At 50.8% G+C, this 26,500-nt stretch overlaps 1 protein-coding gene across 1 annotated transcript in view; it reads right to left on the reverse strand.

The window, feature by feature from the left end:
- Positions 1–759: 759 nt before the first annotated feature.
- Positions 760–26,500, reverse strand: part of LOC119950861 (alpha-2-macroglobulin-like) — a 117,924-nt gene continuing 92,183 nt past the window's right edge. The window contains exons 6-8 of the mRNA XM_038773721.1: positions 19,709–19,814; positions 1,442–1,510; positions 760–864 (exon numbers count right to left, since the gene is read on the reverse strand). Coding sequence (XP_038629649.1) covers positions 1,485–1,510; positions 19,709–19,814 — 132 coding nt within the window. The 3' untranslated portion in view covers positions 760–864; positions 1,442–1,484. The remainder of the gene's footprint in view (positions 865–1,441; positions 1,511–19,708; positions 19,815–26,500) is intronic.

Genomic DNA, 26,500 nt, shown 5'->3' on the forward strand with positions numbered 1-26,500 from the left:
GAGCTGCGCATTTATCAGGATCTGGGTGCGGAGCTGGCCAAAAGGAGAGCAAGCTTCAACAAGGTGAAGGTGGCCCTCTTTAAGAAGGGGGTGAAGTTTGGTATGCTGCACCCGGCGTGTTGTAGTTTACATACAAATGTAGGGGAGCTCCACTTTGGGATGCCAGAGGAGGTAATGGAGTTTGTCAGAGACAGTGAACTGACAGGAGAATGAGGACATTGAACTCTGGAGGAGATGTTCCTGTTCTGAATTTTTGTGGTTTGTTGGAGTGATGTCGGGCTGGGGCAGGGGGAGATGAATGAGCAGGTTCTTTGAGTTGCCGCTGACGTCACTGCCGGCGCATGCGCGGACCGGCGAAAGCCTTTCGGCCAGCCCCGCTGCCGGGGGCGCCAGTTTTTTGCGCCGGTCTTCTGGTCGCAACCGTACCGGCGCGGGGCTGGCCCCCAGAGGTGGGGAGAATTCCCCACCTTTGGGGAGGTGCGACCCCTGAGTGCTTGGCGCCATTCACCTACTCCGGGACCCTCCGTCACGCCGGGTAGGGGAGAATGCCGCCCCCTATTACAGAGACACCCACCTTTAACAATCTATCTAGATCAAAATCCCAACATGTGACTCCCCCCACCACCGATTTCCTTGAACTTCCACCATATTCCCACTCACCCACCCAATCCCTTGGGTCTGAAGACCAGGCCAATGGAGCTGGGGATTAGTGAGTTGAGTGGATGGGAGAGAGAGAGATTGAGAGGCAGACACACAGGCTTCATTATGCAACACGTTTACTGTGAGAATTAATCTGTGATCGGAGCCTCCATCATTCAATCTCCAGGAGTTTGTATCCAGCAGTGGCTGAGTTGGATGGTCCACCTGCACAGAAGATAAAAGAGCTGGGTATATAAACAGTGAAGCTGATCGGAGGACAATTCACAGAGTCTGGGCTGAAGGGGCCTGTGTAACAGGCTCAAGAGGGACTGAATAAGCTTCTGTCTGGTACTGTGTAACAGGCTGGAAAAGGGCTGAGTGGGCCTCTTCATGTTCCTGTTGTCAGGCTCAAGAGGGGCGAAATGGTCCCCCTCCTGTTCCTATGTAATAGACTCCAGAAGGGCTGAATGAGCCACCGCCTGTTCCTGTGTAACAGATTTGAGAGGGGCTGAATGGGTCTCCTCCTGATCCGATCTATCAGGTTTGTGAGGGGCTGAATGGCCTCCTCCTGTTTCTGTGTAACAAGCTCAAGAGAGGCTGAATGAATCTCCTCTTGTTTCTGAGTGACAGGCTCAAGATGGGATGAATGTGGGTGAGAGAGAGAGAGTGAGGTTGCCGGAGGGAGGGAGTGAAGGAGGTAGTGTGGCTGAGAGGCAGAGAAAGAAAGCAGAAGAGAAAGTCTTGGAGAGGAGGAGAACAAGGAAGATGGAGTGAGAACAGGAGTAAATCACTTGATACTGACCGGGGTTTTATTTGTAAATTGATTTACACGGTCTCCGAACAGCTCAATCACCATATTCATCCCAGTCATCTGTAAGATAAACAGAGAGAGGAAATGTAGATCATTGATCATGGAATTTACAGTGCAGAAAGAGGCCATTCAGCCCATCGAGTTTACACCGGCCCCTGAAAGAGCACCATACATAAGCCAACACCTCCACCCTATATCCGTAACCCAGCAATCTCACCTAGCTTTTGGGCTCTATGGGACAATTTAGCGTGACCAATCCACCGAACCTGCCCATCTTTGGACTGTGGGAGGAAACCGGAGCACCCGGAGGAAACCCACGCAGACACGGGGAGAACGTGCAGACTCCGCATAGTGACCCAAGCCGAGAATCGAACCTGGGTCCCTGGTGCAGTGAAGCAACAGTGCTAACCACTGTGTTACTGGAGAGGAGAGAGAGAGGTGAATAAACACCCACAATAAACACCCTGAATAATTGTCCATGAATAAACACCCAGGAATAAACACTCAGAATAAATACCTAGAAAAAACACAAAGAAATAAGATGCCAGAATAAATACCGAGATTAAGCACCCAGGAATAAACACCCAGGAATAAACCCACAGAATAAATCCCCAGATTAAATACCCAGATTGAACACCCAGAATAACTTCTAGAATAAAACCACCCCAGAATAAACACCCAGCATAAACACCCAGATTTCACACCCAGAATAAACCTCCAGGAATTAAACCCCCAAAATAAACACCCACAATAACCACCCAGACTAAATACCCAGAATGAACATCAAGAATAAACACCCTGAATAAATCTGCAGAATAAACAAACAGGAATAAACAACCATAATAAACACCCAGAATAAGCACCCAGGAATAAATACGCTGAATAAACACCCAGAATAAACACCCAGGAAAGAAACATCAAGAACATACACCCAGAATAAACACCCAGGAATAAATAACCAGCATAAACACAGAGGAATAAACAACGAGAATAAATAGCAAAAGTAAACACCCAGGAACAAAACACCTGGAATAAACCCTAGGAATAAACACCCAGAATAAACACCCAGGAATAAACACCCAGAATAAACACCCAGGAATGAACATCCAGGAATGGACACCCAGGAATGAACACCCAGGAATGAACACCCAAGAATAAACACCCAGGAAGAAACATCCAGGAAAGAAACATCAAGAACATACACCCAGAATAAACACCCAGGAAGAAATACTCAGGAATAAATACCCATAATAAACACCCAGAAATAAACACCCAGAATAAACACCCAGAATAACCCCAGGAATAAAACCCAGGTAAAAACACCCAGGAATAACCAATCAGAATAGACACTCAGAAATAAACACCCAGGAATCAACATTGAGAATAAATACCCAGAATAAACATGCAGGAATAAACACCCAGGAATAAATACAGAGAATAAACACCCAGGAATAAATACAGAGAATAAACACCCAGGAATAAGGTGATATCTGACCTGAGCCAGTCACAGAGGGTAGTGGCTGATGTGGCACAGTCCCAGAGGGAGATGACACAGTCACTGTCTGATGTGGCACAGTCAAAGAACAAAGAACAATACAGCACAGGAACAGGCCCTTTGGCCCTCCAAGCCTGCGCCGATCACGTCCTATCTAGACCAACCTCCTGTATCCTATATCCAGTCTGTTCATGTGCCTATCCAGATAAGTCTGAAAGGTCGTTAACGTATCTTCTTCAATCACCTCACTTGTCAGTGCATTCCAGGCCACCACCACCCTCTATGTAAAAACGTCCCCCCACATCTCCATTGAAACTTTCCCCCCTCACCTTGTACCTGTGCCTCCTTGTAATTGTCATTTCCGCCCTGGGAAAAACCGTCCAACTGTTCACCCTATCTATAACCCTAATAATTTTACATTAGGAATAAACACCCAGAAGCAGATGGCACAGTCACCGTCTGATGTGGCACAGACACAGAGGGTGGTGGCACAGTCACTGGGTGATGTGGTAAAATCCCAGAGGAAGGTGGTCCACTCCCTGTGCTCCATGGCCGTGAGCATTGAGACCCTGGCCGAGACGGCAGCCGGCCTCCAGGACTGGCAGTGCCAGCTGGTAGGGGAGCTTCAGGCGTTAGCTCCAGTCGCACACCCATCCTAAGGAATAATCCGGGGGCCTTCGGGCACCCCTGGGGAGGAGGAGGTGATGGGGCCCATGCCGGTGAATCCCGTGGGGATGTGCCGGGACACCACAACACTTTGGACTCCGTCCCCCTCCTGTCCCTGGTGCATCTGATGGGAAGCGAGCAGAGCAGGGTGGCACCATGCCAGCTGGGACACCCGAGCAGCAGCTGGGCCAATCCAGGCCCGGTCTCCCGAGAAGACACCGCCAACAGGTCGCAGGGCAGGCCGCCTCCGCTCCTGATGTACCGCTGGAGATCCACTTAGATGTAGCGTTAAGGTCCCTAAGGCCAGAAAGGTAGACACCAATTATGTTGGCATGAGTGCAGCAAACAGTGATAGGGGCTCGGGCACAAACCTGTGCAAAAATCTTCACCTTTTCACAATTAAAACCCGTTCACAACATTTCAACCTGTCTCAGTGCTCTGGCAGGAGGGTCTGAGGGATGGGCTGGGCTGGGGTCAATGGGCAGATGTATGGACCTTGGAGGTGGGCTTTGGCAAGGGAGTCCAGTTCAGCCAGTGCTCACTGCCCCGGTGCTCCACACCTATCTCTCCCCACTCCATAACCCCTCATCCCCTCTCCACCGTCCCCAGCTCCGTGTTCTGTGGGACCGTGTGATGAAATGGCCGGCTCGCATGCAGGGATCACCCAGGTGGATGGTGGAAAGTGCCACCGTGGGCAGGGGTCAGGAATTGTTAACCAACGCAGTGTACCAGAGCCCATTGCAGAGCGGGTCATCATCCTCCACCCCATGGACCAGTTCTGCTGCTACTGCCCACCCGGGGCTGGCACCCCATAAAGAGGCAGGTAGGAATCACGGAGGGGTGTGCAAGGGGGGTGTGCCGGCACAGGCAGAGTTGTCATGGGAGGGGTTGGTCAGCTGAGGTTGGTGGGGAACGGGATGTCCACGCTGCTGGTCAGTCGCCCTAGTTGGTGAACCTGGAGGTGATCAGAGCATCCCATGCTCACCAGTCCAGGCACAAACGTTGTGCGGCCTCCTGTCCCTGCCCGGGCCCCATGTCTTGCCCATCCATGCCCTGTCTCATATCCTCGCCCCTCTGCTGCACAATGTTGTGGAGGATGCAGCAGGCCACCATGATGTGGGAGACCTTCCTAGCGTTATACCTGCAGAGCTGTCCAGACATCTGAACCGCATTTTCAGGATGCCGAAGCACTGCTCGATCACACCTCTGCTCGTGGCATGGGTGTCATTGTGTCAGGTCTCCGCATTAGTCTGTGGCCTCTGGATAGGCGTCATCAGCCCACGACCACAATGGATAACACCTGCCACCCAGGAGCCAACCTCTCAGCCGTGGGTGCGCCTCGAAGATGTCAGGAATCGTCATGTGTGCCAGGATGAAGGCATCATGCACACTGCCCGGGTATCGGGCACGGACGTGCGTGATGTGCATCTCATGGTCACACAACAGCTGCACGTTCATCGAGTGGAACCCCTTCCAGTTTGTGAACACTGGCCTGTCATGGGACGGTGCTCGAAGGGCAACATGCGTCCTGTCAATCACCTTCTGGATCTGCTGCATCTCGCCGATGATGGTGAACTCTGTTGCCCAGTCATCCTGGTAGGCTCGGCCACATTGAAACTGATATGTTGTGCCTATAGGACTTCCGTGACACGCATCTGTGCGATATGCAACTGTGCAATGAGGTCTGCGAGATCCAAGGCAGGGCCCAACTCAGCAGCTGGAAGGACCATGTGGCATAAATGTTCAGTGCAGCCATCACCTTGGCGGCCACCGGAAGCGGGTGTCCTCTCCGATATCCCCGTGGTGCCAGGCGCATCATAATCCAGTAGATATGTTGCACTGTCCCCTGCTCAGCTGGAGTCTTTGACAGCATGCCCAGTTCGGTATGTCCTCAAATGACATGCACTGCTGGTACACATGATGATTGATCCGGTGCCTCCTTCCCACCTCCTTCTCAGCCTGTTGGGCGGCCGACTCTCCACCCTCAGGCTGCTTCCTGTTCCTCTGGGCAGGCTCCGCTGCTGCAGGGTCCTCAGAGCAGCTCCAGCTCTTACAGCCTCCCCCAGGGTTGTGGTGACCAGGATGAAGGCCACCATTCCTGGTTGGATTCCGATAACCATTGTCTGCAGGAGGTGAAAGGCACCCATACGGTTGGTGCCACTCTGCAACCACGGGCCACGGAGGGCGGTCATTGGGGTTTGCAGCAAGATCGCGGTTCTGCATGTCCTACCTCGTCTCACTCCATCATCAACCATGGTGCCTGTTTCCGATTTTTAAAACGACAAGTGAAACTTGGCATCGGTAATTCCTCCTGGCGGAGGTCTGGAGAATACCGGGACAGGCCTGCTAATGATGAGTGTCGGGGGGAAGAAATACTCAAGAGTCCGTCTGCGACCGCGTGGTGTTGGTAAAATTTTGTTTATTCGAAAAATGGCTGTGTGCACAACAGGAGAACAGAAGCTGCGAATCTGTTCTGCAATTTAAAGGGATTTTCATGCATATATTTCAAGTTTGCTCACAGTTACAGATAAGCATTGACATCATCAATTAATTTCACACAATACAATCTAATCAGTAGAGATGCCTTGATAAGGTGTTAATGGGTTTGTGTTCCCTGCTCTGGGTCGAACAATGGATCTCTTGCAGACAAGATGGGGTCTTCTCATGACTATAATGTCCTGTAAAATGATTAAATTATCCTGAGTGCATGTTTAAGGTTTCTGGCTGGTTCAACAATTTGCATACCGTTATTCCACGCCCCATGTGCTGCTTTTAACCCATGACATATTTTATGAAGATATATATTATTTTTTCGCGAACAATTGTTGACGGTATTTACTGTCTGTGTGGAGTAAGAACATAAGAACTAGGAGCAGGAGTAGGCCATCTGGCCCCTCGAGCCTGCTCCGCCATTCAGTGAGATCATGGCTGATCTTTTGTGGACTCAGCTCCACTTTCCGGCCCGAACACCATAACCCTTAATCCCTTTATTCTTCAAAAAACTATCTATCTTTACCTTAAAAACATGTAATGAAGGAGCCTCAACTGCTTCACTGGGCAAGGAATTCCATAGATTCACAACCCTTTGGGTGAAGAAGTTCCTCCTAAACTCAGTCCTAAATCTACTTCCCCTTATTTTGAGGCTATGTCCCCTGCTTTCACCCGCCAGTGGAAACAACCTGCCTGCATCTATCCTATCTATTCCCTTCATAATTTTAAATGTTTCTATAAGATCCCCCCTCATCCTTCTAAATTCCAATGAGTACAGTCCCAGTCTACTCAACCTCTCCTCATAATCCAACCCCTTCAGCTCTGGGATTAACCTAGTGAATCTCCTCTGCATACCCTCCAGCGCCAGTACGTCCTTTCTCAAGTAAGGAGACCAAAACTGAACACAATACTCCAGGTGTGGCCTCACTAACACCTTATACAATTTCAACATAACCTCCCTAGTCTTAAACTCTATCCCTCTAGCAATGAAGGACAACATTCCATTTGCCTTCTTAATCACCTGTTGCACCTGTAAACCAACCTTCTGTGACTCATGCACTAGCACACCCAAGTCTCTCTGAACAGCGCCATGCTTTAATATTTTATCGTTTAAATAATAATCCCGTTTGCTGTTATTCCTACCAAAATGGATAACCTCACATTTGTCAACATTGTATTCCATCTGCCCGAACTAGCTCATTCTCTTAAACTGTCCAAATCTCTCTGCAGACCTCTGGTATCCACTGCACTTCTTCCTTTACCACTCATCTTCATGTTGTCTGCAAACTTGGACACATTGCACTTGGTCCCCAACTCCAAATCATCCATGTAAATTATGAAAATTTGTGGGCCCAACATTGATCCCTGAGGGACACCACTAGCTACTGATTGCCAACCAGAGAAACACCCATTAATCCCCACTCTTTGCTTTCTATTAATTAACCAATCCTCTATCCATGCTACTACTTTACCCTTAATGCCATGCATCTTTATCTCATGCAGCAACCTTTTGTGTGGCACTTTGTCAAAAGCTTTCTGGAAATCCAGATATACCACATCCATCGGCTCCCCATTATCTACTGCACTGGTAATGTCCTCAAAGAATTCCACTAAATTAGTTAGGCATGACCTGCCCTTTACGAACCCATGCTGCGTCTGCCCAATGGGACAATTTCTATCCAGATGCCTCGCTATTTCTTCCTTGATGATAGATTTCAGCATCTTCCCTACTACCGAAGTTAAGCTCACTGGCCTATAATTTCCTGCTTTCTGCCTACCTCCTTTTTTAAACAGTGGCGTCACGTTTGCTAATTTCCAATCCACCGGGACCACCCCAGAGTCTAGTGAATTTCGGTAAATTATCACTAGTGCATCTGCAATTTCCTTAGCCATCTCTTTTAGCACTCTGGGATGCATTCCATCAGGGCCAGGAGACTTGTCTACCCCATTAGCCCCATTAGCTTGCCCATCACTACCTCCTTAGTGATAACAATCCTCTCAAGGTCCTCACCTGTCATAGCCTCATTTCTATCAGTCGCTGGCATGTTATTTGTCTTCCACTGTGAAGACCGACCCAAAAAACCTGTTCAGTTCCTCAGCCATTTCCTCATTTCCCATTATTAAAACTCCCTTCTCTAAAGGACCAATATTTACCTCAGCCACTCTTTTTTGTTTTATATATTTGTAAAAGCTTTAACTGTCTGTTTTTATATTCTGAGCAAGTTTACTCTCATACTCTATCTTACTCTTCTTTATAGCTTTTTTAGTAGCTTTCTGCTGCCCCCTAAAGATTTCCCAGTCCTCTAATCTCCCAGCAATCTTTGCCACTTTATATGCTTTTTCTTTCAATTTGATACTCTCCGTTATTTCCTTAGATATCCACGGTCGATTTTCCCTCTTTCTACCGTCCTTCCTTTTTGTTGGTATAAACCTTTGCTGAGCACTGTGAAAAATCGCTTGGAAGGTTCTCCACTGTTCCTCAACTGTTCCACCATAAAGTCTTAGCTCCCAGTCTACCTTAGCTAGTTCTTCTCTCATCCCCTTGTAATCTCCTTTGTTTAAACACAAAACACTAGTATTTGATTTTACTTTCTCACCCTCCATCTGTATTTTAAATTCCACCATATTGTGATCGCTCCTTCCGAGAGGATCCCTAACTATGAGATCATGAATCAATCCTGTCTCATTACACAGGACAAGATCTAGGACCGCTTGTTCCCTCGTAGGTTCCATTACATACTGTTCTAGGAAACTATCGCGGATACATTCTATAAACTCCTCCTCAAGGTTGCCTTGACCGACCTGGTTAAACCAATCGACATGTAGATTAAAATCCCCCATGAAAACTGCTGTACCATTTCTACATGCATCAGTTATTTCTTTGTTTATTGCCTGCCCCACCATAACGTTACTCTTTGGTGGCCGATAGACTACTCCTATCAGTGACTTTTTCGCCTTACTATTCCTGATTTCCACCCAAATGGATTCAACCTTATCCTCCATAGCACCGATGTCATCCCTTACTATTGCCCAGATGTCATCCTTAAATAACAGAGCAACATCACCTCCCTTACCATCCACTCTGTCCTTCCGAATAATTTGATACCCTCGGATATTTAACTCCCAGTCGTGACCATCCTTTAACCATGTTTCAGTAATGGCCACTAAATCATAGTCATTTACGATGATTTGTGCCATCAACTCATTTACTTTATTCCGAATACTAAACGCATAGACCGCCGTTGTGGAGGCACCGTAGCATGGCATTCTGTTGGGCGCCCGGCACCGGCCACGTTTTTCGACTCATGCGTAATTCTCTGCCGAATCACTTTTCCTGATTCCAGCATCGGCCAATGGAGAATAAACACCCAGAATAAACATTCAGGAATAAACACCTATGAATAAATACCCAGAATAAACACCCAGGAATAATCATCCAGAATAAATACCGTTAAGAAACACCCAGAATAAACACCCATAAGAAACACCCAGATTAAACACCCAGAATAAACACCCAGAATAAACACCCAGAATAAACACCCAGAATAAACACCCAGAATAAACACCCAGGAATAAACACCCAGATTAAACACCCAGAATATAGACCCAGGATATATACCCAGGAATAAATGCCCAGGACTAAACACCACACCCAGAATAAACCCTCAGGAATAAACACCCAGAGTAAAGGCCCAGAATAATCACCCTGATTATACACCCGGGAATAAACAGCCAGAATCAACACCCAGAATAAACACCCCAGAAAAAACACCCATAATAAACACCCCGGAAAAAACACCCAGAATAAACACCACAAATAAACACCCAGAATAAAGACCCAGAATGAACACGCAGTAGAAATACCCAGAATAAACACTCAGCAAAAACACACAGAATAAATACCCAGAATAAACCCCCAGAATAAACTCCAAGAACATTCAGAATAAACACCCAGAATTAACACCCAGAAAAAACGCCCAGAATAAACGCCCGGAATAAACACCCAGGAGAAATATCCAGGAGAAACACCCAGGAGAAACACCCAGAAGAATTACTCAGAATGAACACCCAGAAGAAACACGCAAAACAGACATTGAGAATAAACACAGAGAATAAACACCCAGAATAAACTTCCAGAATAAACGCCCAGAACAAACACTCAGAACAAACACCCAGAACAAACACCCAAAACAAACACCTAGAATAAACACTTAGAAGAAACACTCAGAAGAAACACTCAGAAGAAACACTCAGAAGAAACACCCAAAATAAACCCCCAGAATAAGCACCCAGAATAAGCACCCAAAATAAACACCGAGAAGAAACACCCAGAATAAAGTCAGAATTAACACCCAGAATAAACACCCAGAATAAGCACCCAGAATAAGCACCAATAATAAACACCCAGAACAGACAATCCGAATATACACTCAGAATAAACACCCAGAAGAAACATCCAGAATAAACACCCAGAATAAGCACCCACAATAAACACCCAGAAGAAACACCCAGAAGAGAAACCCAGAATAAACACCCAGAATAAACACCCAGAATAAACACCCAGAATAAATGACCTGAACATGTGCTCAGGAATAAACACCATCGACTAAACACCAGAATGAACACCCAGAAGGAACACCCAGAATAAATACACAAGAAAAAACAACCAGAATAAACTCCCAGTATAATCACCCTGAATATATACCCAGGAATAAACACCCAGAATAAATGCCCTGAATAAACACCCAGAAGAGAAACCCAAAATAAAACAACCAGAATAAACACCCATAAGAAACACCCAGATTAAACACCCAGAATAAACACCCAGGAATAAACACCCATGAATAAACACCTAGAATAAACAACCAGAATATACACCCAGGAACATACACCCAGGACTAACTACCAGAATGAAACCCAGAATCAACACCCAGAATACATACACAGGACAAAACACCCAGAATCAACACCCAGAATAAATACCACCATGAAATACCCTAAATAAAACACCCAGAATAAACACCCAGAACAAACACCCCAAAGAGAAACCAAGAATAAACAACCAAAATAAACACCCAGGAGAAACACGCAGAAGAGAAACCCAGAATAAGCACCCAGAATAGACACTCAGAATATACACTCAGAATAAACACCCAGAATAAACACCCAGAAGAAACCTCCAGAATAAACACTCAGAAGAGAAACCCAGAATAAACACCCAGAATGAACACCCAAAAGAAACACCCAGAATGAACACCCAAAATAAACACCCAGAATAAACCCCAGGAATAAACACCCAGAATACACCCCCAGGAATAAACACCCAGAATAAACATCCAGAATATACACTCAGGAATAAATGCCCAGGACTAAACACCAGAATGAACATCCAGAAGAAACACCCAGAATAAACCCACCGGAATAAATACCCACGAATAAACACCCAGAATAAACAACCAGTATATATGCCCAGGAACATACACCCAGGACTAACTACCAGAATGAAACCCAGAATAAACCCCCAGAATAAATACACAGGACAAAACAGCCAGAATCAACACCCAGAATAAATACCCCGAAAAAATACCCCAAATAAAACACCCAGAATAAACACCAAGAATAAATACCCAGAAGAAACACACAAAATAAACACCCAGAATTAACACGTAGAATAAACACCCAGAAGAGAACCCCAGAATAAACACCCAGAATAAATACCCACAATAAACACCCAGAAATGAACGCCCAGAATAAAATACCTGATTATACGCCCAGGATTAATGCCCAGGCTAAACACCATAATGAACACCCAGAAGAAACACCCAGAATAAACCCCCAGGAATAAACACCCAGAATAAACATCCAGAATATGCACTCAGGAATACACGCCCAGGACTAAACACCAGAAGAAACACCGAGAAGAAACTCCCAGGAATAAATACCCATGAATAAACACCCAGAATAAACAACCAGAATATATACCCAGGAATATACACCCAGGACTAACTACCAGAATGAAACCCAGAATAAACCCCCAGAATAAATAACCAGGACAAAACACCCAGAATCAACACCCAGAATAAATACCCTAAATAAAACACCCAGAGTAAACACCGAGAATAATCACCCAGAATAAACACCCAGAAGAAACACACAAAATAAACACCCAGAATTATCTCGCAGAATAAACACCCAGAAGAAACAACCAGAATAATCAGCCAGGAGAAACACCCCGAACAGCCAGAATAAACACCCAGAAGTAACAGCCAGAATAAACACCCAGAATAAACATCCAGAAGAGAAACCAAGAATAGACACCCAGAAGAGAATCCAAGAATAAACACCCAGAATAAACACCTAGTAGAAACACGAATAAGCACCCAGAAGAAAAACCCAGAAGAGACACCCAGATTAAAGACCCAAAATAAACACCCAGAAGAGAAACTGGGCGCGATTCTCTGCTCCCACGCCAGGTGGGAGAATCGCGGGAGGGCCGCTCTGGCACCCTCCGCGATTCTCCCACCCCTCCCCCAAAATGGCATGTCGTATTTTGGGACACGCCGCTCAGAGAATCGCAGGCCGCCGTTCTTCACGCCGTAACGACGGTCGTTAAGGCCGCGACGCCGTGATTACCGGGGTCCCGCTCCTAGCCCCGATGTGGGGGGGGGGGGGGGGGGGGGGGGAGAATCGTGTCCCGGGAACGGACGTGAAGGCTGCCGTGAAACCGGCCGTGTTTCACTGCAGCCTTTACGAGTCTCCGCATTTGCGGAGAATCTCGCCCTTCTCCCGATGGGAGAATTGCGCCCACAGAGAACAAACACAGAGAATAAGCACCCAGAATAAACACCCAGAACAGACACTCAGAATAAACACCAAGAAGAAACACGCTAAATAAACACCCAGAATTAACACGCAGAATAAACACCCAGAAGAAACAGCCAGAATAATCAGCCAGGAGAAACACCCAGAAGAAACACCCAGGAGAAACACCCAGAATAAACAACCAGAATATGTGATCAGGAATAAACACCCAGGGCTAAATAACAGAATGAACACCCAGATGAAACACCCAGAACAAACCCCCAGGTATAAACACCCAGGAATAAACACCCAGAATAAACATCAAAAATAAACAACCAGAATGTACGCCCAGCAATATACACCAGAAGTAACACCAGAATTAACACCCAGAATAAACCCCAGAATAAATATCCAGTAAAAAACACCCAGAATAAACGTCCAAAATAATGACCCAGAATCAACGCCCAGAATAAACAACCAGGATTAAACAACCAGAGTAAACACCCAGAATAAACACCCAGAATAAACAACCAGAATAAACAACCAGAATAAACAACCAGAATAAGCACCTTAATAAATACCAGTAATAAATACCCAGGAGAGGGCATTCGCCGAGGTGGAGGTCAGCACCGGGTGAGCACATGAGCCTCCGCTGAGTTTCGGTTCCCTATGGCACTTGAGGCACGACCCCCACATCACCCCCCCCACCATCCCAATGCATGATCCAATCATGCCTCGTGTCTTGTAACTTGCAGGATCACCTGGCAACGAGGCAGGCTCTTCTGGTGACCCCGAGCCTGACTCCACCCCAAGCGGATAGCAGCGAAGACGAGGCAATTGACAGCGACAAGAGCCTCCATACCGTAGCCCAAGATACCCCGAGCACCAGTCCAGGGATGACATGGACTTCCCATCGCAACTGTCTCCAACATTCTCCACCATCCCAGAGACACTCTCATCAGTTGGGTACATTAATGAATAGACTCCTGGGCAGTGGTTAGCACTGGGACTATGGTGCTGAGGACCCAGGTTTGAATCCAAGCCCTGGGTCACTGTCCATGTGGAGTTTGCACATTCTCCCTGTGTCTGCGTGGGTTTCACCCCCACAACCTAAAGATGTGCAGGTTAGGTGGATTGGCCATGCTAAATTGTCCTTTAATTGTAAAAAAAAATAATTGGGTACTCTAAATTTATATTATAAAAAAGAATAGGCTCCTGGGGCAATATCTGGTGTGCACCACACATGTGCTGTGGTACAGCAGGCGGAGGTAGGAACCTCCGAGAGGGAGGACAGTCGGAGGCCGGCCCGATCCCAGGAACTAGCCGCCGTCTGGACGGGTTTCAGTCTTCCAGAAAAGGCGGTCCTATCGATAATGGAGATGCAAACACAGAGTTAGGGACTACATGAGGGTTTGTCAGCCACCATCCAGCGTCAACAGGTACAGTTGGAGGAGTCCAACCGCGTGCAGGGGTGGTGACAACCAATCGAGCCACCCAGGCCAACACCGCACGTGGAGGCCTTGGAGGCGAAGGTATCGGTCATGGGTCAGGATGCCCAGGGCCTGGGGAACTCGTTGCGGGCGGTGGCCAATGCACAGGACCGGGCTGCCCTGTCACAGGTAGCCATGTACCAGAACCACCAGGACCCAGTCACAGCGGGTCATTGCCGAGGGCGTCGGTAGCATTGCCCAGGCGCTAGCTGACCTGAGCCAGTCACAGGGAGGTGGCACAGTCACTGACTGATGTGGCACAGTCCCAGAGGGAGGTGGCCCACTCTCTGTGCTTCATGGCCGTGAGCATTCAGATTCTGGTAAAGACAGGAGCGGGCCTCCAGGACTACGCTGCCATGTGGCGGGAGAGCCTTAGGGATTTGCTCCGATTGCATCCCTGTCCTAAGGAGTAGCTCTGGGGCCATAGGGCACTCCAAGGGAGGAGGAGGCGATGGGGCCCACAGCGTTGGTGCCGGAACACTGCAGTGCCTTGGACTCTCCCCCACCCACCCTCAAAGAACAAAGAACAATACAGCACATGAATGGGTCCTTCGGCCTTCCAAGCCTGCACTGGTCATGATACCACCCTTGGCCAAAACCCTCAGCACTTCCTAATGCCATATCCTTCTATTCCCATCCTATTCATGTACTTGTCAAGATGCCCTTTGAATGCCGTTAATGTATGTGCTTCCACAACCTTCCTTTGCAATGCATTCCAGGAACTCACCACCCTCTGCGTAAAAAACCTGCCTCGCAATCTCCTCTAAACCTTGCCCCACAGACCTCAAATATATCCACCCTGGGAAGGAGTGCCTGCCCATCCACTCTATCCATGCCCCTTATAACTGTAGACCTCTATCAGGTCACCCTTCAACCTCCGTTGTTCCAATAAAAACAGTTCAAGACTATTCAGTCTCTCCGCATAGCTAACATCCTCCAGACCAGGCAACATCCTGGTAAACCTCCTCTGCACCCTTTCCAAAGCCTCAACATCCTTCTGGTAGTGTGGCGATCAGAATTATGCGCAATATTCCAAGTACGGTCTTACCAAGGTTCTGTACAACTGTAGCATGACTTGCCAGTTTTTATACTCTATGCCCCGCCCAATGAAGGCAAGCATTCTGTATGATTTCTTGACTACCTTGTCCAATTGTGTTGCCACTTTTAAAGATCTGTGGACCGGCATGCCCAGATCTCTCTGACTTTCTATACTCGTAAGAGTTTTGCCATTTATGGTATATTTCCCTGTATATCAAAATACATGACCTCATATTTGTCTGAATTAAACTCCATTTTGCCATTTCTTTGCCCAAGTCTCCAACCTATCTATATCCTGCTGCATCCTCTGACAATCCTCAACACTACTATTCCCCCAACCATGGTGTCATCCGCAAACTTACTGATCAGACCAGCTACATATTCCTCCAAATCATTATGTACACTACAAACAACGGAGGCCCCAGTGCAGATCCCTGTGGAACACCGCTTGTCACAACCTGACATTCAGAAAAACACCCTTCTACTGCTACCCTTGTGACCGAGCCAGTTTTATATCCATCTTACCACCTCACCTCTGATCCTGTGTGACTTCACCTTTTGTACCAGTCTGCTGTAATGCATCTAGTCAAAGGCATTACTGACGTCCATGTAAACAACATCCACCACCCTCCCTTCATCAATCATCTTTGTCACCTCCTCAAAAAACTCGGTCAAGTTATTGAGGCACGAGCTCTCCTTCACAAAACCATGCTTTCTATTGCTAATGAGTCCATTTGTTTCCAAATGGGTATAAACCTGTCACTGAGAATTCTCTCCAATAATTTACCTACTACTGACATGAGGCTCACCGGCCTACAGTTTCCAGGATTATCCCTGCTACCTTTTTTAAACAGCGGTACCACATTAGCTATTCTCCAGTCCTCTGGGATCTCACCTGTAGCCAATGAGAATACAAAGATGTCAGTTAAGGCCCAGCAATTTCCTCCCTTGTTTCCTTCGGTATTCTGGGGTAAATCCCATTTGGCCAAGGAGACTTATCTACCTTAATGTCTTTTAAAAGACCCAATACCTCCTCCATTTTGATGCCTCCCTGTCCCTAGTGCATCTGATGGGCAGCGGGCAGCAAAGGGTGGTCCACGGCACCTGGGACACACAAGCGACTGCTGGGCCAATCCAGGCCCAGTTGCTCCAGAGGACGGCCGCCAAAGGGGACACATGTCACAGGGTGGGAATACGGAATGTCTGGGAATCCATTTAGGTGTAGCGTTGGGCTCGTAAGGCCAGAAAGTCAGATACCAGTTAAGTTGGCACAGGTGCAGCACGCAGTATAGCTAGAGGGATAGGACACATACCTGTACAAAAATGTTCACCGTTTCACAGTAGACATCTGTTCACAACGTTGCAATCAGCCTCGATGCTCTGTCAGAAGGGTGTGAGGGATGGGCTGGAGTGGCCTGGGTGCAGAGAACGAGGCACGTGGATCGGGGGCAAATGGGCAAACGTTTGGGGTGGGCATGGGCTAGGGATCCCAGATCAGCCACCACTCACCGCCCCGGTATTCCGCCCCACATACGCCCCCCCAGGGATTCGGTGGGACATTGTGATGGAATGGCCAGCTCGCATGCAGGGATCACCCAGGTGGACAGTGGCAAGTGCTACCTCGGGCAGGAGTCAGACGTTGTCAGCGGAGAACCAGAGCTCATCGCAGAGTAGGTCATCATCATCCTCCATCCCAAGACCAGATCCGCTGTTATTGCCAACCCAGGGCCCAAACCCTAGTTAGGCAGGTAGGAATCACGGAAGGGATTGCAATACGGGTGTGGGGGTGGGATGGGATGTGTGGGCCACCGACCAGGCCCCTATGTGGTGAACCTGGAGGCGATCAGGGCATACCATGTATGCTGGCCCAGATGCACACATTGTGCGCCATCCTGTATAAAAGCAAATTACTGCGGATGCTGGAATCTGAAACAAAAGAGAAAATGCTGGAAAATCTCAGCAAGTCTGGCAGCTTTGACAAAGAGTCATCGGACTCAAAACGTTAGATCTTTTCTCTCCCTACAGATGCCGCCAGACTTGCTGAGATTTTCCAGCATTTTCTCTTTCGTGCGCCATCCTGTGCCTGCCCATCTCCGATGTCCTGCTCATCCTCACCCTCCCACACATTCTCCTCATTGGATGAGGCCTGGCGCTCATCCCCTTACTCAAACACGTCGCCACTCTGCTGCGCGATGTTGTGGAGGATGCAGCAGGCCGCCATGATGCAAGTCCCCTCCAGTGCCTCCAGAGTGGTCCAGACACCTGTACCACATCTTCAGGAGGCCGAAGCACCGCTCGATTATGCTCCTGGTTGCCGCAAGGGCGTCGGTGTAACGGTTCTCAGTGTCGATCTGTGGCCTCCAGGTAGGCACCATCTGCCACGACTGCAGCGGATAACCTCTGATGCCCAAGAGCCAACCCCTCACCCGGGGGGGGGCACCTCAAAGGCATCAGGAACCGTGGAGTGTGCCAGGATGAAGGAGTGGTTCACACTGCCAGGGTATCGGTGGTCACACACTAGTTGCACGTTCATCGAGAGGAACCCCTTTCTGTTTCTGAAGAACGGTCTATCATGAGCTGGTACATGTTGGGCAACATATGTCTGGCCAATCACCCCCTGGACCTGGGGCATCCGAGCAATAATGGCGAACCCTGCTGCCCTGGTGGGCTCGGTTCACATTGAATTTGATATATTGTACCGACCGGGCATACAGGGCCTGAGTGACAGCACGGATGCACCTGTGCACCGAGGTCTGTGAGATCCCGGACAGGTCCCCACTCGGCGCTCAATGGAACCATGGCGTAAATGTTCAGGGCGACTGTCACTTTGACGATCGGCAGGACGGGAGTCCTTACCCATACCCCACGGTGCCAGATGTGCCATGATCTGACAGATATGCCGCACAGTCAGCGGAGCTTTCATTGGCATATCCAGTCCGGGAGGTCCTCAAATGACAGCCGCTGCTAGTACACACGAGGCCTAATGCGGCGCCTCCTTCCCACCTCCTCCTCGGCCTGTTGGGTCGCCATCCTCACTGGCTGGTGCCTGTTCCTCTGTGGCAGGCTCCATTGTTACAGCGTCCCTCCTCCCCCCGAACAGCTCCAGCTCATACAGCTCAGTTCATCCCCCAGGGCTGCAGCGTCCAGGATTCCTGGTTGGATTCCAACATCCATTGTCTGACGGGGATGAAAGGTTAGCATGGTGCCCACTCCATGCCCTATCAGGCCCAACAGGCTACAGGTGACCCCAGCCTGCACTGTAACCCCTGCCCACTTGTGAGCTCCTTCCACCCCCCACCCCCCCAATCCCCACACCTGGCCGCTCCCCTGGCACTCAGCTGTCTGCACCGTGCCCGTGGCCCCGTTGGATCCTGGCATCGCGGGGGTCTCTGGCCCCAGCGACTGTCCTTGCTGACAGACACCCGTCCCTGCCAGCAGGACTACTATCAGCTGGCCCTACCCATGCCAGCAGTATGTTCCACGGCCCCATCCGGTGCCCTCCTTTCAGGGTTACTGTGGGGGCATTGCCCTTGGATTGGCGTGTTGCCCCGCCGGAGGGTGTCACCCAGTTGGGGCTGTGGGTAATTATTGGGGCAGGGTGATGGGGGTGGAGCTTGGGTGTGGTGGGATGCAGGGTGGGGGGGGGGGGGGTGTGGAGTGCGGGGTTGGTGGGGTGGGGATACCCATATGGCTGATGTCACCCTGCGCAACCAGAGGCCACAGTGGGCGGTCATTGAGGTGCGCAGAAAGATGGCTGCCTTACAGGCCGTGGCACTGCTGGTCCGTGCCTGAACCCCCAGTCCGGGGGGGGGGGGGTTCAGTACGACCTCATGGCCCATCCCCTGGCCACCCCGAATCACGGCCCTAGCACACGCCCTCCCCCTGACTCCAGCTAAATCTGCCAGCAGTAAGTTCAGCAGGCCATGCCTTTGCATGTCCTACCTGCTCTCTCTCCCTCATCAGCCACGGTGCCTGTTTCCTGATTTTCAGTGAAACTCGCCATCGGAAATTCCTCCTGGCGAAGGCGGAGCATTGCAAGAGGCCCAGAGAATACTGGGTCGGGCCCGTTAATGATACACCAATAACGTGTACTGTACGTGCGGAGTACAATGCATTGACGCTGCTGTCGAGGCACCGGAACATGGCATTCTGATGGGTGCCCGCTGCCGGCCACGATTTTCGCCTCACGTGCGGTTCTCTGCCCAATCGCATTTCTCGATTTCGGAGATGGACGGAGAATCACGGCCCCAGAATAAATACCCAATAATAAACACCTACCAGTTGTATCGAGATGAAGCGAGTAATCGGTCATTACTTCATAGTTTCGGTCCATCAGTGTGGAAATTGAATGGAACATTGCTGACGTCACCTCGTCAGATTCCATCTGGGGACAGAGAAATGGGCTCAGTCGCTTGGAAACAAAAAACCTCCCCCCACAAAACAGCACATTCACTTTGGCAATCCTCCCCCATTTACATCACTCTCTCGGTCAATCTTGTTTGCCTGTCGTTCTTGATCTTGTTTTACTTTATTCCCCCTCTGTTTCTCTGTTTTTCTCTCGCTGTCACTTTCTCTCTCTGTCTGTCTCACTCTCTGTCTGTATCACTCCCTGTCTAACTCTCTATCTGTTTCATTCTTTGTCTGTCCCTCTCTTTGTCTGTCTCACTCTGTCTGTCTGTCTCTCTGTCTGTCCGACTTGCTGCCTTTTCCTCTCTATCTCTCTCTCTCTGTCTTTCATTCTCTGTCTGTTCCACTCGCTGTCTATTTCTCTCTATCGATCTCACTCTGTTTATCTCTCTGTCTGCCTCACTCTCTGTCTGTCTCACTCTCTCTCTCGGTCTCACTCTCTCTCTCTTTGTCTCACTCTCTCTCTCTTTGTCTCACTCTCTCTGTCAATCTCACTCTGCTTGTCTCACTCTCTGTCTGTCTCATTCTCTGTCTGTCTCACTCTCTCACTGTCTCACTCTCTCACTGTGTCACTTTCTCTCTGTCTCATTTTCTCTCTGTCTCACTCTGTCTCACTCACTGTCTCACTCTCTGTTAATATGCCATCAATAACACACGACGAGTGATGAATGTAACTCAGGCTTTAATACACTAAACAAGCCTCCTGCCTCTGTACGCGCACTGGGTCGGAGGTGGAGACTTGCCACTTTCATACAGAAGCCCGAGGGGAGGAGCCACAGGCGGAGCCAGCCGGGACAAGCCCAGGCATGTCCAACACAACACAATACAGTGGTTTACCACATTTACCCCCTGTTTGAAAAAAAGAGTCGGGCGGGGGTGAAGTGGTCTTACAGGTCAAGTTTGTCGGGGGCCTTGACCTTCTGCCGTGATCGCCTCAGTCCCGGCTGTGGTGATGAGTTCATTTTAGAAGTTTAGTGTATTGACTTCTGGTTGCGGTGATGCGGAGCTAAACCACACGTTCGATGGCTCCCGCTATTTTCGGTCTTTTGGGCTCTTTTTAGGGCCTGTGGCGGTGATTTTTGGACTTTTCCCCGTGTGGGAACACTTCTTCTAAGATTCTCCGCCAGTGGATGGCCTGGACTAGGAGTCTTTGGAGCAGAGAAAGGTGCGAGGCAGGAAAAGCAAGATGGCGGCAGGCGGGGAAGCAGCAGTGTGGCAGCAGTGGGCGCGAGAGCAGCGGGAGCTGCTTCAGCGCTCCTTCAAGGAGCTGAAGGCAGATATTCTGGAACCGTTTAAGGCCTCCCTGGACAAGCTCATGGCGACCCAGACGGCTCAGGGTGCGGAGATCCGAGAGCTTCGACAAAAGGCCTCGGAGAGCGAGGACGAACTCCTGGGCCTGGCGGTGAAGGTGGAGTCACACGAGGCGCTCCATAAGAAGTGGTCAGCGAGGATGGAGGAGATGGAGAACCGGGTCCGTCGGAAGAACCTGCGGATTCTGGGCCTTTCAGAGGGGCTAGAAGGTTTGGATTTGGGGGCCTATGTGGCTGTGATGCTGAACATCACGAGGTCGTTCCAGGGACCCTTGGAGCTGGAGGGTGCCCATCGGGTGCTGCTGCGGAAGCCCAGGCCAAGGGAGCCGCCTTGGGCGGTGCTGGTCCGCTTTCACCGCTTTGTCGACCGTGAGTGTGTGCTGCGTTGGGCGAAGAAGGAGAGGAGTAGCAAGTGGGAGAATAGGGAGATCAGGATCCACCAGGACTGGAGTGCGGAGGTGGCGAAGAGAAGGGCTGGGTTTAACCGGGCGAAGGCAGTGCTCCACAAGAAGGGGGTCAAGTTTGGCCTGTTTGAGATACCCTCAATTACGACACAGGAGAGAAGATCGGTAATTCAAAGGCTTTAATCATCAGAGCACTGAACAGCCGCCGAGAAAAGTGGTCACAGCATGCTGCCCAGTGAGCCTCATCTTATATACCGTTTCCTGGGGGCGGAGCCAGAGGCGGAGTCCCCCAGGGTTCCAGGCCCGGTCTTAAAGGGCCAATGTATTAAAGGCAAGGTACAGCTACAGCAGTTACTAATACCATTCATCACATTCACCTCCTGTTTAAAAAAAACGCATAGTCCGTCGGGGGTGAAGTGGAGTTCTAAGTTCAGTCTTTTGGGTGGTCTGACCGTCCGTGCTGACCTTCTCCGCTCCGGTGGTGGTGCCGTGGATACGGTCGGTTTCGATGATGGTATATCCGGGAGCACGGTTGACTGAGCCTTTGCCCGCTTTGTAGCGGGGGGGGGGGGGGGGGGGGGTATACGGGATGACTAGGCTGATTGGTGCCGGCGTCGGCTGGGGGGCAGGGGGCGCTATGGGGGGGGGGGGGCGCTGTCAGGGTCGGCAGTCAGTGCGGGGAGGGGAGCGTTGGTGGGGGGGGTAGGTGGGGAAGCCGGCGGGATCGGTGGGAGAGCCAGCGGGTGCCAGGTCTCGCAGGGAGACGGTATCCTGCCTGCCGTGGGGGTGCTCGACGTAGGCGTATTGAGGGTTTACGTGTAGCAGTTGGACCCTCTCGACTATTGGATCTGTTTTATGGCTCCTCACGTGTCTCCGGAGTTGGACTGGTCCCGGAGTCGTCAGCCAACGTGGAAGCAAGACCCCAGAGGTGGACTTCCTGGGGAAGACAAACAAACGATTGTGGGGGGTCTCGTTCGTGGCCTTACAGAGGAGCGAATGTAGGGCATCGGGTAGGACCTCCTGCCAGCGGGCAATTGGGAGACTCATTGACCGTAGGGCTAGAAGAACAGCCTTCCAAACTGTCGCGTTCTCCCTCTCCACCTGCCCGTTTCCCCGTGGGTTATAGCTCGTCGTTCTGCTCGAGGCGATGCCCTTGCTGAGCAGATATCGACGCAGCTCATGAACGATGTACCCCGGTCGCTGTGGATATAAGCGGGGAAACCAAACAGAGTGAAGATGCTGCGCAGTGCCTTGATCACGGAGGCCGAGGTCATATCGGGGCAGGGGACAGCAAAAGGGAAGCGGGAGAACTCATCGATAATGGTGAGGAAGTAGATGTTGCGGTTGGTGGGCGGGAGGGGCCCTTTGAAGTCCACACTTAGTCGCTCAAAGGGCCCAGAGGCCTTTATCAGGCAGGCCCTGTCTGGTCGATAGAATAGCGGTTTGCGCTCCGCACAGATCTGGCATGCCTTGGTCATGGCCTTGACCTCTCCTGTGGAGTAGGGTAGGTGCGGGACTTGTTGAAATGGGCAAGCCGGGTGACCCCCGGGTGGCAGAGGTCGTCGTGGATGGCTCTCAGGTGGTCTTTTTGCGCGTTGGCGCATGTGCCGCGGGACAGGGCATCCGGGGGCTCGTTGAGCTTCCCCGGGCAATATTTAATATCGTACGAAGAGGTGGAGAGCTCTATCCTCCACCTCAGAATTTTGTCATTCTTTATTTTGCCCCGTTGTGCGTTATCGAACATAAAGGCAACCGACCGCTGGTCGGTGATGAGGGTGAACCTCCTACCGGCTAGGTAGTGCCTCCAGTGCCGCACGGCCTCCACTATGGCTTGTGCCTCCTTCTCGACTGCAGAGTGTCGAATTTCCGAGGCGGTGAGGGTTCGGGAGAAGAACGCTACTGGTCTGCCCGCCTGGTTGAGGGTAGCAGCCAGGGTGATGTCTGATGCGTCGCTTTCTACCTGGAAGGGAATGGCTTCGTCCACCGCGTCCATGGCGGCCTTGATGATGTCGGCCGTGATATGGCTGAAAGCCGACTGGGCCTCAGCCGTCAGGGGAAAAACCGTGGTCTTAATGAGTGGCCGGGCTTTGTCCGCATATCTGGGGACCCACTGGGCGTAATAGGAGAAAATCCCCAAGCACTGTTTGAGTGCCTTGAGGCTACGGGGGAGGGGGAGCTCCATAAGGGGACGCATGCGGTTGGGGTCTGGGCCTAGGACCCCATTTTCCACGACGTAGCCGAGGATGGCCAGCCGGGTTGTGTGGAACACGCATTTCTCTTTGTTGTACGTGAGGTTGAGGGCCCGGGCAGTCTGGAGGAACTTCCTCAGGTTTGCGTCGTGGTCCTGCTGGCCATGGCCGCAGATGGTGATGTTGTCCAAGTACGGGAAAGTAGCCCGTAAGCCGTACTGGTCCACCATTTGATCCATCGCCCTCTGGAAAACGGAGACATCAAAAGGGACCCTGAGGAAGTGAAACAGCCGACCGGCTGCTTCGAAAGCTGTGTAGGGGCGGTCCTCTGTGCGGATAGGGTGTTGGTGATAGGCCGATTTTAGGTCGACTATGGAGAATACCCGATACTGGGCGATTTGAGTCACCATTTCCACTATGCGGGGAAGTGGATACGCATCGAGTTGCGTAAAGCGGTTTATGGTCTGGCTATAATCCACTACCATTCGTTGCTTTTCCCCGGAGCGGACTACCAATACTTAAGCCCTCCAAGGGCTGTTGCTGGCCTCTATGACCCCTCTTTTAGTAGCCGCTGAACCTCTGACTTGATAAAAGTCATGTCTTGGGTACTGTACCGCCGACTCCTGGTGGCGACGGGCTTACAGTCGGGAGTGAGGTCCGTGAAGTGGGGGGGGGGGGTGGCGCCACTTTGAGTGTCGCCAGGCTGCATACCGTGAGTGGGGGCAGGGGTCCGCCGAACTTCAGTGTCAGGCTCCGGTGGCTGCACTGAAAGTCCAGACCGAGCAGCAGGGGGGCGCAGAGGTGAGGGAGGATGTAGAGTTTAAAACGGGTGTATTCATAGAACAGAGAACAGTACAGCACAGAACAGGCCCTTCGGCCCTCGATGTTGTGCCGAGCCATGATCACCCTACTCAAACCCACGTATCCACCCTATACCCGTAACCCAACAACCCCCCACCCCTTAACCTTACTTTTTAGGACACTACGGGCAATTTAGCATGGCCAATCCACCTAACCCGCACATCTTTGGACTGTGGGAGGAAACCGGAGCACCCGGAGGAAACCCACACACACACGGGGAGGACGTGCAGACTCCGCACAGACAGTGACCCAGCCGGGAATCGAACCTGGGACCCTGGAGCTGTGAAGCATTTATGCTAACCACCATGCTACCGTGCTGCGTCTTGAATTGCGAGGTCAGCGACACAATACCCCGTGATTTGAACCGAATGGGACCCTGAGGCGAGGGCAATAGTTTGGGAGGTGGGGTGGGTGCGCAGAGAGCAGCGCCTTACCGTGCCTGGATGTATAAAGCTCTCCGTGCTCCCGGAGTCGAATAGGCAGGGAGTGTCATGGCCGTTAATTTGTACCTGCTTTGGCCGCAATTGATCGAGCGTGATCGCTCCTAGTTGCGGGTAGTCAGAGTCCTCGGTTAAGTCGGACTCGCAAAATGGCCGCCCGGAGTCACAAAATGGCCACCGCTGTCGGTCGACGTGTCGGGGTTCGAAGATGGCCGCCGCCAAGATGGCCACTCCCGTGACTCGCACGAGGTCGATGACGCGTCGGACGTCAGCGTGTCCGGCCGCCGCGCGGCCGCGTTGCGGGGCCTGTGAGGCCAGGAGCTTGATTTCTGGGCCTGGTGAGGCTTTTGTTTGTGGCCTTTGGGCCCAGCCAGGCAGACTTTAGCGAAGTGCCCTTTCTTCCCTCAGTCATTGCAGATCGTGGAGCGGGCCGGGCAACGTTGACATGGGTGCTGGCCTTGCCTACAGAAACAGCATGGGGAACCCCCGGAGTGAGCGGATTGCCGCGCAGCGCAGGCCTGTAGCGTAGCCGAGTCTGGAGGGGATCTAGAGGGGTTTGCAAGGTCCGCGGAGTATGTACGGAGGTTACGGTGGGCCGTTTCTAGAGAAGAGGCGAGCGTTCCCGTGCCTTGGAGATCCTTTGCCCCGTCTTCTAGGAGCCGCTGCCGGATGTACGAGGACCTGATACCGGACCCAAAGGCATCGCGAATATGCAAGTTCATGTGGGCTTCTGCCGTCACTGCTTTATGGTTGCAGTTCCTCGCGAGCGCAGTGAGTCTCTCCACGTATTCATCCAGAGTTTCCCCGGAGCGCTGGTTGAGAGCAAATGTCTGGCGTGTTCCTCGTTAATCGGCTTTACGAAGCGTTTCTTCAGTATCTCGACCGCAGTTTCATAGGTCGTAGCGTTCTCGATCACGGAGGTGAGTCGGTGGCCCACCCGGGCATGTAGTAATCTCAGCTTGCGAGCGCCGTCGACCTCAGTCGCTGAGGAGTCAAGATAGTCCTGAAAGTACCGGAGCCAATATTTAAAAATTTCCGGGGCTTCCGGCGACCGAGTATCCAGGTTGAGTTTCTCCGGCTTTAGAGCGTGTGTCCATCTTGATGCGTCTGATGATTAAATTGAGATACCCTCAATTACAACACAGGAGAGAAGATTGGTAATTCAAAGGCTTTAATCATCAGAGAACTGAACAGCTGCCGAGAAGTGTGCTCATCACATGCTGCCGAGTGAGCCTCAACTTATATACTGTTTCCTGGGGGCGGAGCCAGAGGCGGAGTCCCCCAGGGTTCCAGGCCTGGTCTTAAAGGGCCAATGTATTAAAGGCAAGGTACAGCTACAGCCATTCATCACACTGTTACAGCCGGCACGCCTGTGGATCACTTATAAAGACCGCCAGCTCTATTTTGACACTTTCGTCCAGGCAGAGAAGCTGGACTTGAACTGAGGACTGGGAGCTGG

This window comes from Scyliorhinus canicula, chromosome 16 (genome assembly GCF_902713615.1).
Source record: "Scyliorhinus canicula chromosome 16, sScyCan1.1, whole genome shotgun sequence".
Taxonomy (NCBI): domain Eukaryota; kingdom Metazoa; phylum Chordata; class Chondrichthyes; order Carcharhiniformes; family Scyliorhinidae; genus Scyliorhinus; species Scyliorhinus canicula.